Genomic DNA, 16,480 nt, shown 5'->3' with positions numbered 1-16,480 from the left:
TAAGGGATGAAATTAAAAAAAATATATATTCAAACAAAATATATATCAATCAAAAGTTTGAGGACTAAATTTGATATAATCAACAAATAATATGATATTTTAAAAATTTTCACAGCTTATAGAAAATATTTTCCACCTAAAATAAAAAACATATATTTTTTCTTGAGAATCAAGCCAATTTTTTTTTTTAACTAGAAAATATTTTTTATTGACCAACTTTTTTAATAACAGACAAACATAAAAACACTTAAAATTTAATTTCCAAACAAACAAACACCCTTCAAAAGAAAATTTTAGAAAACTAACACTATAAATTTACTTTTAGTTGCTCTTTATAATTTTCATCTTATCTTTTTGTATCTCTTTCTTCCTATTAAAAATTTATCATTAGAGTAAGCATTAATTCATACAATATGTTTTATAATTTCTCTTATAAATTTATAAAATAAGTATTAATAATTATTTCTTGAATACTTTGAAATTTCTTCAATATCTCAATCACTTTCTCCAAGAAATCATACCATTAGTTCTTGTGTTATTAGCGCAATAATTTACCTTACCTCCTACAATCTTCATATGCAGCAAGATCCGACTAATGAAATATATTCCTTTCGGCTTTACTCTTTTCTTACATAGGCGAAAATCAATTTTGTTAAGAGAGAAAAGAAGGGAAAAAAATAATTTATAGGCATAACAATAGATACTTCAGTTAGATTTTATATCATTTATATTCAAACTTTAATTCCTCAAACTATATAAGGTATTGATTTTTAATACTCAAACTTTACCCAATCAGATTTCAAATATTTATAACCCGAATCCAAATGTAAATGTTATAATTTATAATAATTAACCTGATATATATATATATATATATATTAAAGTTAATTATTTGTTTTTTTTAATGAGTTAAGTTCAGATAGTGTTTAGATCAGATAAACCAATATTCATACACAACTTAAAACCTAATATTTTAACCATGATCCAATCGTATCTAAAATTTTCTTAGCTGTTCGGTTGGGCTCGCCTTGGAATCCGTCGATTTAGTTGTCATCCCTGACTCCAATACCATCATCAAGGGCACCACAAATAGCCACGTCGTCTCTCTCTCTGACAGTACACATCTTACCATAATAAAATTATTAATTAATGCATTTAAGAATATTACAAGCATCGTGTTTTACAATATTCATTGCAGAGCAACTTTACACTACTTTCAGCTTCTGTTTCACTTTTATGCACTGATTTGGTGAAAATCAAGCTAATGAGAATATGGCTTGGAAAACCCTGACCTCTGTTTCGGGCTTCAACTATCAGCCACTCTCCTGATGATAACAGTGGCATAATTGGCAATTGTTGCTTCTGGGGACTGCCGAAGTCTTCCAATCACCGGAAACAACTCAGATGAACGGAGGAATTGTCTGCAGGGCAGATGTGCACACATCTTTGCCAATGAAAAGAGAGCTATCTTTAATGGTGATTCATTCACAGCATCTCTCCTCATGGGGTTTAGGGCTACTGCTGAACAGTCAGCTACCAACTTTAGTAAAGCCTGAAGAAATAAAACCACCCAATGAAGTCAATTTACCACTGTTATCAACGGTGATATATATATATATAAACATAAACTAGCAAATTTCTCTGCACTACATGAAATAACAAATCCAAATTCAAGTGAGGTCTACGAGGTCCTTCGCAATGTTTACACTAAGAATTTCAAATGATTTCTTTCCTTCAAAAAAAGGAAGCAGTACAACTGTATGTATCCTGTAATTGTAACCAAACAGTGGAATAAGTGAGCATAAAATGGATTTATTTAAACCAAATTAACATTCGAGGCTCACGGTAAAAAAGCTTAAACTTGTATGGTATTTAAGTAAGCTTCCTCTATATAAAAATAAAATAAAAAGTAATGCATGTTTGATAAACCATTCGATATATAATGCTGTTTGAAAACAAAACATGCAAATGCTGTAAATTATGAAATCTCTATTGCTGTAAAACTCAGTTCCGCATATCTCCAAACCTGCATGGCTCCTTTAGACACAATGTCATCACAAAGTTTGCTCGAGTTGCGAACAAGATTGCTTAAAGCACCAGCAGCATTTGCTTTAGTCTTGTCTTCCTCTGCTGACAGCAGCAAATTTGCTAGTTGAGGTATAGATCTTCTTAGCTCGTCATACAGCATGTCATTATGGTAGGCAGCATTTCCAATCTGGAGAGTATAACGCCACATTTATAATTACTATCATAATGTTTCTTCTTTATTTACACGAGTTTTACTTTTTCTTGAAAGTACACTAATTAATAGTGCCCAGCAAAATCTCAATGTAAAGATGCGCTTTCATTGCAACAAATTTAAAGGATAACAGAGCATTAGTAGCAGTTCTTACAGCAAAGCATGCAAATTTCCTAGTGCGTTTGTCTGGATCAGAACATCGATCAATGAGAAGACTTATGATGCGAGATCTTGCCTAGAAAATCAAATTAAACAGTAAGAAAGAGCAAATTATTCGTAACGCAATGGTTCGTCGTGAGTGAATCCCCAGTAATTTCATTTATTTCTCACACAATTCCAAATAGATCTATGATCTGTACTTACCAACGAACCGTAGAAGTAGGAGCTGTGCCGACACATATTGCCTAGAGCACTGCAGGTTTTTGCACGAATATTGGGATCTTCATGTGTCAGAAACTTCTTCAAGAATTCCAATATAGAAGCCCCATTAATGTGTTCATAGAAACCTAAACCCTGCAAGCCCACAAAATCCAAGCTAATAAGACAGGATTTGAGCAGGGAATTTCTGTTTTTGACGTTACATATTACCCAGAACCCGTGACCTGACCTGAACATGCCAGAACAAAATATATAGGCTTTCTGCTGACCTTGCCAGAAACACGAATATTCTTGCAGGTTACCAATAAGGACGAAAGGACATCTCGGTTTTAGACTCAATTTCTCGGTTATCTTTTTTTTTTTTTTGTTCCTCCAGGAACCCGCAGCCATTATTACCTTAATTGTTCTCGGATAATTTAAATACACCCTTGGTCTAACCTTACCTATTATTTAACCTTTACAAATGCCGAAGGGCATTACGAAAGGAGCATACGGGGCTAATTTCTTTCTTGTAAGACAAAATGTAACTGTGAAGAAGAAAGGTGCACCAAAAGAAAGTAACGTGTAAATAAAGGAAGAATTTAAGATAAAATTAAGGGCAAGCCTAAAGAAGTGCCCAAGCTTCAGGGTAATCTCAAATAGATTCTCACATCACGTGGTAAAACAAATTATAGAAAGAAAAGTAGAGGTTTTGTGATTCTTTATATAGCTTAGTCTATTTTGTGAGTTTGTTATTATTGAAAATGAAGATCTTAGATAATTCACTGGTTTTTCATTAAAAAAGAAAAATTATGTGAATTTCATGCTGCTATTTAATAGTTTTGTTGACTAAAAGTGAACGAAAGATCAGATTGAGAATTTTGTGGACGTCATCAAGATGAAAAATATGTTAGGGACCTAATGGAGACCCTTAAACGTTGAGGACTTTTACGAGTTCGCCCTACAATTAACCTGTGCTCTAAATGCAGGCCAAAATTGAGATAGGAATAAAGAAACTAAAGGAATATAAAATTACAACAGCAGCTTGCAATCTGCCTGAGAACAAAGTCGATTATCCAGCAAGAACTTAAGTACTAGGCAAGAATCGCTTATAGGGTTTAGGATTGATAAGAAAGTGGAAATAACAAAAAACAAAATGAGGACAACGGAAAATGTTCAAATGAGCTAAACGTTGGAAAGAGAGCTAAATTTCCATCTTCTTTGAAAACGTGCACTAGAAGAGAAGCAACTTCTTAGATAGCTTCTCCAAAATTGGAACTTGGAAAACGAGAGGAACTACTATAGGAAGAGGACACCAATATACAACAAAATTGCAATAGAATAATGGCTAAGTGCCAGTTTGGAAAACATCAATTTTTGGACTTTTTTTTTAGCTTCCATGTTTGGTTATACTTAAAAGTTAATATCTCAGCTAATTTCACATGACTTCATTATTATTTTTAAAAGCTATAATTTATAGCTCTTAAAAAGCCACAGTCATAGCTAAAAACCATAATTTTCCAACAGATCCTAAAAATAAAACAGAGCTTAAGTTGAAATAAAGTTTAGGGAGCATTTGGTACAAGGATTCCTAGATATCCTTGTGGCATGTGATTTTTGCATTTGGTTGAAAATGAAAAGTATATAGTGTTTACTTTATATAATGAATCCATGAAGAATTTATACAAATTTATTATTTTACCCTTAAAACTTAATGTTTTTAATGTTCCATAACATTAAATTTTGACTTTATAGAATTATAACTACCAAAAAATAAAATAGAATATACCAACAAATTATTTAACATACATATTATATTAATAATTACAGTGATGTAATAAAACAAATAAAATACATATTAATTGTTCAAATAAATTATAAGTCTATAACAATTATGTTATTATTAGTAAAAACAAGGGTATATAAGTCTAAAAGATATAAAATAGGGGAAACTAAGTAAAAAAAAATAGCATTCCCTCTGTTATAGAATTTGAGGCTCCCTTTTTTAGAAGGGAACCAAATTCTCTAATTTCAAGGAAATGTAATGTCCTAGCAATGTTTCCCTTGCATTTAACGTTCCGTCCCTAAATAAACACAAGATATTGAATTGTTTGGTATAGGGAATCTAGGTCCCCATACAAAACACCAATAAGGCCCCAAAGAAATCTGTAGAATCCTAAAAGGTTTGAATGAAATAACAAAAAGACAACTACAAAATATGCTAGCATCCTATTTTGTATTAGTTAAAGTACTAGATCCTTGTAAGAAAAGATTTCTATTCTTAAATAAAGCTACTTGACCTCTATGGAAATATTTTAAAAAGGAGTATGTATATGTATATATATATATATACAAAAAGAATTATATAAAACCTCACCTCATCCATGCGTGCTAGATCGGAAACAATCATCAAAACATCAAGCAGGACCTCTCTCGGACTCATGTTATCGAGCAATCTTTTCACCATGTTTGGATTTAACAAGCCTCTGCCTATTAATTGAATAGCAAAAGGTCGGTGGCCGATCATTTTGGCAAGAAATGCAACTGGCCTTCCCAGATCTTTCAACTCCATGTATTCTACGCAGCGAAGTATAATGCCAGGTAATCCCACCTGAAAAGTAGTAGAATGAGTATCGTTAATACTAGAGACGATTTTAGGACAGGTTATCTTACTTAAGGTAGAACACATGATAATAAAGATATGCCAATGCATGAAAATTGTCGGGCAAATTTGCTAAGAACTTTTAAAAAGCAATAAGAGTCTTAAGAGTTCTACGTATCGTATTGTCCACTTTCATCATAACATGGTAAAAAAAAACGTGCATTAAAAGGGCTCCTTCCATTTTAACCTCTAACCGGGAAGAACTGTGAAGGAAAAAGCTAACGGAAGATCTAACCTCTAGAAGTATTTTTAGATACTTTCCCATGTCTTCCTCAATTGCTTTAGCCATGTCCTTGTCTTCGATGAATATTTTTCCCCCAGGAGAACCCATGTTGAGAAGGAACCCGTTATTTACGGAAGCGGTAGCTGATGGCAAGCTAGGAGTATTTTGTACAGCAACAAAAGGAAAAGCTAAGATATCTATAACTGCATTTACAGCATCTCTGACACCATCCTTGCCTCCACCTGGCCCGCTCCAGCTTTTCACAAGCTTGAGATGCACATCTGAGATTAGTTCAGTGATATCCTTGACATGTTCACTCCTGAGTAAAATTTGACGAAAAATCGGAGCTCCACCAGAAAGGCAGTGACATATTGAAGAAACTGCCCATACAACCCCAATGGGGGATAACCCGACTTGATCCTTTGTGCTATCAATTCCTTGATGAGAGGTAATTGAACGGTTGTTGCTTAACAAATCAATAAGAAGCAGAGGCATGCCACTTGCACATAACTGTTTTACAGCTAATGGACCTCCCCATTTTAGTCTGGATTCCAACAAGCCCACACAACCATCCCTAATGCCATGCCAATATGAGAGAATATTCATGTTGCGTGGACCTAATTCATTTCCTTCCACAGGTGAAATCTTGAGGTGTTCACAAAGCGTGGCACTTCGAGGAATCAAAGGCACCGCAATTTCTGAGATGGAAGATTCAACAGAAGCTCCACTTTCAAGAGATAGAATTGATGCGAGAGCCAGCATAGCCGATGCACAATGAGGTTGCAATGAAATTTTCATTTTGTCATCAAGAGAGAACTGATGGCCAATAATAGAAAGTCGGGACAGCTGATTCTTTGGAGAGGACGTCAACATAAACAAGGCTGAATTTCTTCCCGTTGACTTCAAACATTGAGCAATGATTGCAAGGAGAAGGCATGAATTTAAAACCACCGTGGAAGAATTCGCTAATTTACTCTTTAAGTTACTTGTTTCAGGATCTTTATTAGATGCACACCAAGATAAAATGGCGAATATTTCTGAAAGAATAGTTTTATCTCCTCCACCACTGACAACAGTTGTTACAGGAAGAGAACTAGGCAAGCCGCAAAGAACACCAGGAACCATAGCATTATGTAGACAGCATCTTGACAAGATCTGTAACATTTTAAAATGAGCACACTTTATGGCACCTATATGTAGAGCGACCCATCGTCCAAGCATGATGTTAAGAAGTTATATTTGAGACCACTAACTTTTAAAAATCAGTTAACTTTTTGAGAATAATGTTGTAGAACAGAATAAACTGAAAAAGAAAGAAGAATAACAATGATGTAAGGGAAAAACACCTGAATACTAGCGGAGAGGGCTGGCTCTATACGTTGCTTAAGGCAATAGAAAATTGCCACCTGCACAGCTTTTGATCTCAAGAATGCTCTTGTCACTGCTTCAATGATTCTTGCTGAATCTGTTCCAACCAATGAACTTCGTTCCTGGTCCCGAATGTCAAGACAGGGTAAAGAATGACTTTGCAAAGAATTTAATGGAAATAAATAGAGATTCTCTTTCCTGAAAAGTGTTTCCACTGCATCTATCAATGACCACGTAGCCCTGCAAGCTTCACAGGCAGCACGCAACATGTTCAAAGAACCTGAAACGAGACTAGAGCCTGATGTTGCTAAGCAAAGAGATAAATTTTCAACTAATCCACATGTTTTTGCATGATCCAAAATCTGCTTCATCGCTTCATGCATTACAGGAGTAGGAGCTGCCTCAAAAGTCAGTGAAGTTGCTTTAAGACCATCATCTACAGCAGATAACATGGTTGCAATGCAAGCACAGGACTCTAACAGAACACTTCCCGAGTTTTCTTCATGGCCACCAACAATCTATATATTTTACTATGATAAGGGACTTGAAAATTAACACTTAAACTTGCAGAAGAATCAACAAAGAACATAATTACCTGTGAAAAAATTTCAGCTAAGGCAACCCAGTGCTTGAAATATGAAGTTGAAATGGCACTCCCAATATTGTCTAATTGTAGTTTTATTATAGAGAAACTCTGCAAAATTAAGAATTTAGAGTTGCCAACCAGCAATCATCAGAGAGTGGCAAGTTATAATGGAAACAGCATACAGTGATCTACAGCACTTGGATTTTCAATAATGAACACTATTCCAGAAATCAACAAAAAGAAATTTTCCAGAAAAAAAACATCTTAGCATTTGCAATAACTTCAAAGGTCAGTTGGGAAAGAAGAGAAAATATCTGAGTGAAAGAAGAGAGTGGACTGCATTAATTAAACAAACAAGTGAAATAAAACCTTGTTACAATTTTTTGTTTGTATAAAAATTATATTACTTTATCATTTGGAACACCTTTATCAATAACTCAATTTTAAATATTACAAGAATATAAGGATGGCACATAACAGAATTAAAACTACTATAAGGCAGGAATAAATGAAGTCCTAATACCTTTGCTAATAAGTCACTAAGTTCAGAGGATTTCAAGCTGACTACATTGGCAGTGAAATTAAGAAGTTCACTAAGTATTTCATTAACTAGGCCACCAGTTGCACCAGCTGCAGCTAAGTTTGAAATAATTCTCAGTGACTGCCTTGTAGTAAGAACATCTTGATCCCTGCATGAGTTGAAAAAGCAAATTTCTCTCACAAATAAATTATTATATATGCTGCTTACCTAAATTCAGTCAACATCACAAGTGTCAGCTATTGAAAAAAATGATTGCTATCTAGAGCACTAGATGAGGTAAAATAATTGTAGTAGAGCACCAAAAGAACCACCGCCCTGGTCCCCACAATATGATGTCTTCGTAAGGCATATCTTTGGTGTCAAATAACACCAACTTATTGCATCATCAGAAAAAACCAGCAGTTTAACCTATGCCAAAGTCTGATTTGCATTTCAAAGTCTTGCTGTCTTTCCATGTCTTTGGAACACTCTACCAAATAGCAAGTGGTTACTTGTAGCAATCATCCAATTCATACATTAAGTAATACTAAAATGATTAGAAACTAAATTCCTTATGGATGGGTTTAGACATCCCATTTTATCAGCTCATCCATTCTTTTATCCCATTTGTAATAAACAACTCAGGTAATGTGCTCTTACAGAGTTGTTGTCTTTGGTGATCATAGGTGTTTGTGTTCACATGGTAGAATCTCCAAAGAATTGGTTTCACATGCATGGATATCCTTAGGTACAGTTTGAGTGAAAAAGTACTGAATTATTTCAGAGATCTCATATCTTCTTGGTGGATTTCGGTTATGAATATGAAAGCAGTTTTGGTTAAAGAGAGATGAAGTGAGAGACGCTCCAACAGTTCTTCCAGCAGAGGGTCATTATTTCATCTCCAAGGAAACTTCATTTTTCTGAAAGCTATTAGTGTCTGGATTATTATTAGAAAAGGTTATTTCTAGCATATTTTTCCTTCTTTTCCAGGTTTAGTACTGATTCTGCGTGCTGCTTAACATTCATCAACACAACATAGTTTCCAAAACCATGTCACAGGACTTTGATGAGCACCATGCAAGGAGAAATTAAGCAAAAAAAAAAAAATCATCATAGAATGAATCGATATTATTTTTAAATTTTATCAAAAAAAATTCTATGAAGCTTTAACTAATGCAATGTAACACGATGAAGTATTCCCTCATGCATGTGAATTTCAACTACTTCAAAATTAATTTAGATTTTATCAAAATATCTACAGAGCTTTAATGCAATGTAACCAGATGAAGTATTCCCCTATGCATGTGAATTTCAACTGCTCCCATATATTTTTCTCAGTCTTTTCCAGTAGCAAAGGAGGGCATGATGCTTCAATGCTATGAGCAAGCAACAATATTAGAATTTCTTTTACCAAAACCACAAACTACCAAGAGTAAAAATGTTTTAGTTGTATCTAATGCTTCCCACAAAAGGTAAGGTTGATCATGCAAGTAAAAGGATATTGAATTTCACCTCCAAGAATGCAGAGATTCTTTTGACCATTTTCTCAATGGTAGTAGAATAATCGTTAATGCTTCGTTATCCTGACCAATTATATTGGCACCTTTAACTGTAAGTGAATTGCTTTCCAATCTATCCAATATCTGATTGCCTGAAGAGTAATAACATGTCTCAAAATCAACATTGTCAAGTTAGAAAAAACTACAGGAATAACTTTCAGGTTCCAATCAGTAATAAAGAGATAGAATCACGGTTATACACAAAAGAAGCTATAAATATGATACAAATTTACATTTCATTTTTACATGTATGTGTGCATGAACAGTCATTAGCAAATTCTGAAAGACAGCTAGCTCTTGTTTTTCAACCAAGGAGTATCCCTCATTTAGAAGAAAAACAACTTCGCACAACCAAAAGATAACCACCAACAAAGCAGTGTGCATTCCTATGCATGCTGTCATATAAACATAATTCAAAACTAAAATACAATTTAACATTTTCATGAACAGGGGAATACAAACGCAGGCTGACTGCAATGCTGCATGTACTAAAGAAGATTAGTAAAAGTTCAATAAGAACAAGAAATGAATGATCCAAGCACCATAATTTCCAGGTTTTTATGACACTTAAATGAGACAGAAATTCAGGCTTATCCATTTGATAACGATTTTATGATACAAGACATTACTGCAAGACTAGATAGAACAACAGAGAGCCTTCTTCTATAAATAACATTCTTTTTTCTACAGCATCAATGGAAAAACTGGACAGAAATTATGATAGCCACAAGTCTGTCTACCTGATTGTTTAACATCATTAGGACTTGCAAATCCAGGGAACTCCTCCTGTGGCGAGGAGCTGCCTGTGACTGCATTAGGACAATTTAAATCAGCATCACTGTGAGACTTCGGAGGATTACAGTTCTCAAGAGCAGCAACAGAATTGCTTCTACCTATAACAATAATTTATGATTATTTAGCGCATTGAAGGTTTCAAAACTGAAGAACTAGTGAAGGCTAAACCACCAGGATTTGAGGCAATCAAACCAGTTGATGCTTGCATATTATTTTCTTCACCCCTCCGTGCTGCATCACATTCTCTGGGTGCAGAAGTTGCAGCACACATTACCTGTAGATTCTTTTATCAGGTGCTAAAGTATTCCATATTCTACTGACAAGAATATCAGCAAAAAACATGTAATATATATGTATATACAACTGTAGAGAAAGATGAGTTTATGCAGCCTTTTTACTGGTAATATAAGTTTGTAGCAAGTTCTAGTCCTTAATTTGAATATTAAGAAAAACAAGGTGAAGAGAGAACGAAAATAATTGTGTGCGATCACATTACCCTGCCATCCAGCTCCTCTGAGGTTTCTTTAACAAATGGATGATCAAGAAGCATAGGCCAACTCAATCTATTTTGAGGCACCTTGTTGAGCAACCCCTTAAGAAAGCTTTTGAAATTCAGACTCATGTCATCAGGATATTTTACTGGATCCTGAGATTTTGTATATAACATTAGCTTCCACTATCATACACCATAGTTTCAGGCATGAACTAGGAGAAGCATTATTAACCTTCACAATATGACGGATGAGTGCATAAACTGAATTCGTATAAAATGGAGGCTGGCCAACAAATAATTCATACCTGTTGGGACCACAACAAACTAGTTTCAATTAAGGATGTATAGCAAAAATAGAAGACGAAAAGAAAAAAAAAAAAAGATGCACCACTTCAGTAGACACAGGTTGTATGATAGAAAATACTCTTCATGGTTGAAAGTTTTTAGCAAAACCCTGTATCTTTAAGTCGTATTTCAGTTTGGAACATTTATGTGAGGAATTTTATCAATATATATTTTTTCATGACATACCACTATGAATTCAGAAAATGTCTCAGAAAAACTGCCTCAAATTAAAATCCTTGCAGCATGAGATTTTGAAGAAAAAATTGCAACACTGATACCATTCAGATGACCACCAGAATCAAATTCAAAGATGACATGAGATCAACATCTAAATGAGAGCATGCAAGCACACACAAATACACAAAAAAAGGGATGCTGCACGTACAGGATAACTCCAAGGGACCATAAATCAGCACTGTGATTGTATGGTTGCTCTCGTACAAGTTCTGGAGCCATGTATAGTGGTGTGCCTGGGAATGATGAACAAAAGTGCAAGTGAAGTGTGGGATAAGAAGGAATCCTCAGAAGTGGTAAAACACCAGATCTTACCTTTTATGGATCGCAAAACCACAGTATTTGTGGACATAGCACGAGCGAAGCCAAAATCGCAAAGCTGTAACAGATTGAAAAAAAAAACAGAGCATATAGGAATTCACCTCAAGATACATTGCCCTTTGAAAGCATGGCAAACGCTAAGTATCTGATATACAGTGGCATTTAAATGAAGCAACAGTAAGACATGATGTTACCATGAAAGACTCCCCTTGATAGGAAAAACAAAGCAAGACATTAAAAGAAAAGGTCACCACTACCTAAGTGGAAAAATAAAACAAGAAAAAATAATCTCTGACCTTCACAACTGAACCCGCACCAATAAGTATGTTTTGCGGCTTCATGTCCCGATGGATGATACGATTGGAATGCAAATAGTGAAGTGCTCTAACCTGAAGAGCAATTTAGCAATCAGTTTGAATCAAGAGAAGAAGGGGAAAATAAGGGGAGCTCAAGGAATTACCAGCTGTTTCGCAATCGCTTGAACCTGTTCTTCAGGAAGGGACTTGTCATCCTCTAGTACCTCAAATAGTTCACCCTGCACATCAACTAATCTTAGCTCTTGCCTAGTCTGAAAAGTAAAAATCCATAACAAATAGATGTTCGCTTGTTGTGATGGATAACGAACCTGCGCAAATTCCGTGACAACACAGAACTCTTGTGGGCTTTCAAAAGAATCAAGCATTTCAATAATATTTTTTCATGCTTCAGCTTTCTTAGAATCTGCACCCAGTAATAATAATAATAATAATCACAATGCACAATTTTATTATTTCCAGATAATCACATTTCATATCATCAAAAAAAAGAAAGGAGGGATCACCTCAATTTCCTGTCTCAAATTATGAATATCCTTGTCGCTTTTCCCATGTTTCATAATAAATTTTCATCGCAACAGTCTAATCATTCATCATTAAAAAAAGGGTAGGATAAAAATCAAGATTAATTAATAGTAGTGAAACACAGAAGGATTTGAAGTAGCTACCTGGCCCGTGTACTTGCGCCTTCCTTTGTAAACTTTGCCAAACGAGCCTTCACCTACTAGCTCTATCACGTGATAGTTCTCAAACTCCCATTTCCTTTTCTTTTTTCTTTAATTACAAAATATATCAGAAATTGAGATTTCTTGTAAAACCCTCAATTTAGCCTACTGCAATATCGATGATTGATTTCAGTTCCTATAGTAATTCAAGATATGGTGTTGATCAATGTTAAGAAAAACTGTAGTGAAGAGATGAAGAGAGTACCTTAAGCGTCGCAGAAATGTAGTGAAATATCTGCAGATCTAAAGAAGACAAACGAGAGGAGAGGGAGGGAGGTGGGGGGGGGGGGGAGAGAGAGAGTTCTTTTGAAATAGGAAGAAAGAGAGACGAATGGTTTGAATTCTCCCCGCTCATGTTTATTTCAATTTTAAACAATTCTTCTTACGCTCTGGTGGGTTAGCCCGCTTGGCAACAAATTTTTGTATATTATTTAGTTTATATTAGTCTCTTGATGAGCGCCTTGCTACAAGCCAAATCAAAGAATCCTAATTGTAGAAAATGAATATGCAAGTATTGTAAATGTGTTTCTAATAAAACAAATTGAAAATTATATACATTAATAAATTAAAAAAAAAGATTTGTCAATGTAAACTCAAAATTAAATTGTAAAAGTGGAAGATAAATGCATATTAAAATATATTAGCTTGCACTAGTAAGAGCTCTCGTTCTATTTTTTCCTTTATTATATGACAATTGAATAATTTCTAACAAAATAACATCTTAAATATAATCCAATCTATTTAGTTATAACTAATTCTTATTAAACTTTAAGGGGAAAAAGAATAATAGTTTAGAAAAAATAACATTTATTAATATCAAAAACATTAAAATAATAGTTTAGAAAAATAACATTTATTAATATCAAAAACATTATTACAATGGAATTTGAAAATAAATTAAAAAAGTAAAAATTATTTGATAGAATAATAACATAAATATTATTTTAATTATACATTTTAATGGTTTTTTTATATAAAAAAAAAATTCATAAATTGGTTGGGCGCTACTTAGCCTAAAAGGAGATGGCGAGGCATGTGTGGACTAGTAAGGGCAAGTCCATGCATTCGTCCTTATAGTATTTTTGTTTTTTCAAATTGGGTCATTCATTTTATTTTTTTTCAATAAAAAACAAAGCTAATAACGCATCATTTGTCGTGGCAACTATCAGAGGATAACGTGCCATCTTAAAAAATATGAAAACAAAAGGTGTAGTAGACAACATGTTGGTTGCTATAGAAATTTTCTAACCACCTTTGATGGTTTGAAAAAATCAAGCAAAAGGGTTTTTGACCTTTTAAAGCTCATTTTTACTATATATATATAAAAAAAACTATGAAACACCCTCGCAAACCTCTATGACTTCTTTTTAAACCCCAAAACAACCTAAAACCTCTTCAAAACTAAAGAATCAAAGGATCTAAAAGGATTTTTTGAGCACGAACCTAATTTTTTCGGTATTGTTTAATGGAAACAACCACCATCAATGAACTCCTATTTCCAAGAGAAACCCATTGATATCAAGTTTTTGCTTTTTTTAGAGTCTGAAATGTGGATGAACAAACATTTTTGCTCTGTATATTATTTTCCATCAACCTCTCTCTCTCATCTTTCAACCTTGAGGGTTGATAATGAACAAAATTAAGTTTTTAAGAATTTAAAAGATTGTAAAAATAATGAAAAAGGAAAGTTTTAAACTAAAGATACCTTCTATATGTAAAGTTGTAACTGGCCACTTGGTTTTTTCATCTTTTACACTTTAGTCCTTTGACTCTCAATTGTAAATTATAAGAAATTGGTTTAATTGAGCAATAAATGGATACAATCGAAGAGAAAATAAGTTTGAGCACCAAAATAGAGTAAAAAGACAATGAATAATGATTGAATAGTGAAATGTGCCTTAGTGGTTTAGACTCTGTTTTATAATTTTATGATTTATGGATAAAGATATAATTTTTTTTTAAGCTTATATATTATTTTTGTAAAATTAATTTTAAAAAAATGAGATTCGAATATTTGGTAGGTATCAGTCGAGCCAAATCAGCGGAGAAGATGAACAATGTATTTAAATACCGAGAATCGAGGATAGGTGGAGGAAAATCCAACCCAGAACCGGGTAAGAAATCAAGATCATATAATATTATTATCTTGAAATTAGCAACAATAATAGATTCCTACAAAATTTGTACTTGTTTATTGACTTTTTATGGAGAGAAGAAGATACTGTTTCGTTTCTAGTTCCTTTTTTTTTTTTTTTTTTCCACATAAGCACATAGAAAAAACTCTATTTGGTTAGAAAAATAGTTTTTTTTTATACACTGTACAACACTCTATAATATATAATTGTATTTTAAATTTTATTTTTATAAAAAAATAAAATAACTTGTTTTTGATTTATAAAATTATATTTTTCATTTATTTTACATGTAAAAAATACATCTCACAATAATTTTAACTAAACATATATTTTTTTTAACCTATTATAACTATTACAATTATAACAATTCCTAACACGTATTAAATGAGATATTTATTGATTGTCTTTTGAACTACTATAACAAGTTTTGCAACTTTAAATCGATAAGGATCCATTTTGGTTTGGATTGCGTTTCTTAAAGAGAGACCTTCCATTTGATAAATTGTGACTTGAAAAAAAAATTAATGGAACTGAGCTTCTATGTGGGAATTGTAGCGCGTTAAAATGTAATTTGATATATTTTTTAAATTTAATTTATTATATTTTTAATTGTTTTAATATGCTAATATCAAAAATAAATTATAAAAAAATAAAATATATTATTTTTAATAATAAAAAAATACTTTAAAACACTCTCAACCACAGCATTAACCTCAAACTTCCCTCGAACAAGTATAATCTATTTAGTTGGTCCTCTTACTCGCATGACTTTGTAATTGGAATGCGTGACGACACCATCTCTTAAATTAGAAGGTGTAGTTTGATAGAGTTCCTAGATCACCGGGAACATGGATAAGAAACAAAACAAAATGGTATCATGGTCCTATTGTTTCTTGGAAAGGAATTGTATTTTGAAAAGTAGGTTTTTTTAAAAGTAAACGGTAAGAATTGAATTATTTTTTGATATTTGGTAGTGTTATAAAAAATAAATTGAAAAATATTTTTTAGTATTTAGTTATGTTATGAAAAATAACTTATTAATATATTTTTAAAAATTTTATTAAATAACAATAAACAAATCAATACAAATTAAAAAGTTGAATGAAAAAAAATTCTAATTTCATAAATTATCTCAAATAAAATAAATAATAATTAAAATAATAGAGATCAAATATAACAAATAAAAAAAATTAAAATATGATGAATAAAAATAATAATAATTTAAAATTTCATAAATGATTTTAAATAAAATAAGTTAACAATAAAAAAAATGTGGACAAAATTTAATAGATAAAAAATTTTAATTAAAAAAATAATAAGAAAAAAATAAATAACAATCATAAAAATAAAGACTAAAATTAATATAAAAATTAAATCAAATCAAATGTTAAGGGATGAAATTAAAAAAATATATATATTCAAACAAAATATATATCAATCAAAAGTTTGAGGACTAAATTTGATATAATCAACAAATAATATGATATTTTTAAAAATTTTCACAGCTTCTAGAAAATATTTTCCACCTAAAATAAAAAACATATATTTTTTTCTTGAGAATCAAGCCAATTTTTTTTTTAACTAGAAAATATTTTTTATTGACC

The 16,480-nt window shown here is 32.4% G+C and overlaps 1 protein-coding gene across 1 annotated transcript; it reads right to left on the bottom strand.

Annotated features, from left to right (window-relative positions):
- Positions 1 to 334: 334 nt before the first annotated feature.
- On the bottom strand, positions 335 to 12,384 carry LOC118038707 (serine/threonine-protein kinase TIO-like). Its single transcript, XM_073406586.1, has 19 exons — positions 12,328 to 12,384; positions 12,163 to 12,237; positions 11,999 to 12,091; positions 11,697 to 11,760; positions 11,533 to 11,617; positions 11,035 to 11,107; positions 10,806 to 10,955; positions 10,481 to 10,583; positions 10,255 to 10,407; positions 9,468 to 9,606; positions 7,959 to 8,124; positions 7,445 to 7,543; positions 6,828 to 7,367; positions 5,494 to 6,636; positions 4,974 to 5,207; positions 2,603 to 2,752; positions 2,394 to 2,474; positions 2,027 to 2,215; positions 335 to 1,552 (listed from the first exon to the last, which is right to left on the bottom strand). The coding sequence occupies exons 1-19, from the start codon at positions 12,382 to 12,384 to the stop codon at positions 1,307 to 1,309; spliced, it is 3,840 nt and encodes a 1,279-aa protein (XP_073262687.1). The 3' UTR covers positions 335 to 1,306.
- Between the last annotated feature and the right edge of the window lie 4,096 nt (positions 12,385 to 16,480).

This window comes from Populus alba, chromosome 19, assembly GCF_005239225.2.
Source record: "Populus alba chromosome 19, ASM523922v2, whole genome shotgun sequence".
NCBI lineage: Eukaryota > Viridiplantae > Streptophyta > Magnoliopsida > Malpighiales > Salicaceae > Populus > Populus alba.
The sequence above is the reverse complement of the archived record's forward strand: the minus strand, read 5'-3'. Positions and strand labels throughout refer to the sequence as shown.

What these genes read in the sequence shown, in the direction of transcription:
- LOC118038707 (XM_073406586.1), bottom strand. Translation starts at nt 12,384, where the DNA reads ATGCTTGATTCTTTTGAAAGCCCACAAGAGTTCTGTGTTGTCACGGAA. An exon ending in GAATCTCTGCATTCTTGGAG is followed by an intron (nt 8,125 to 9,467) that starts GTGAAATTCAAT and finishes CAACTCATGCAG; the next exon opens with GGATCAAGATGTTCTTACTA. An exon ending in ATCTAAAAATACTTCTAGAG is followed by an intron (nt 5,208 to 5,493) that starts GTTAGATCTTCC and finishes ACTACTTTTCAG; the next exon opens with GTGGGATTACCTGGCATTAT.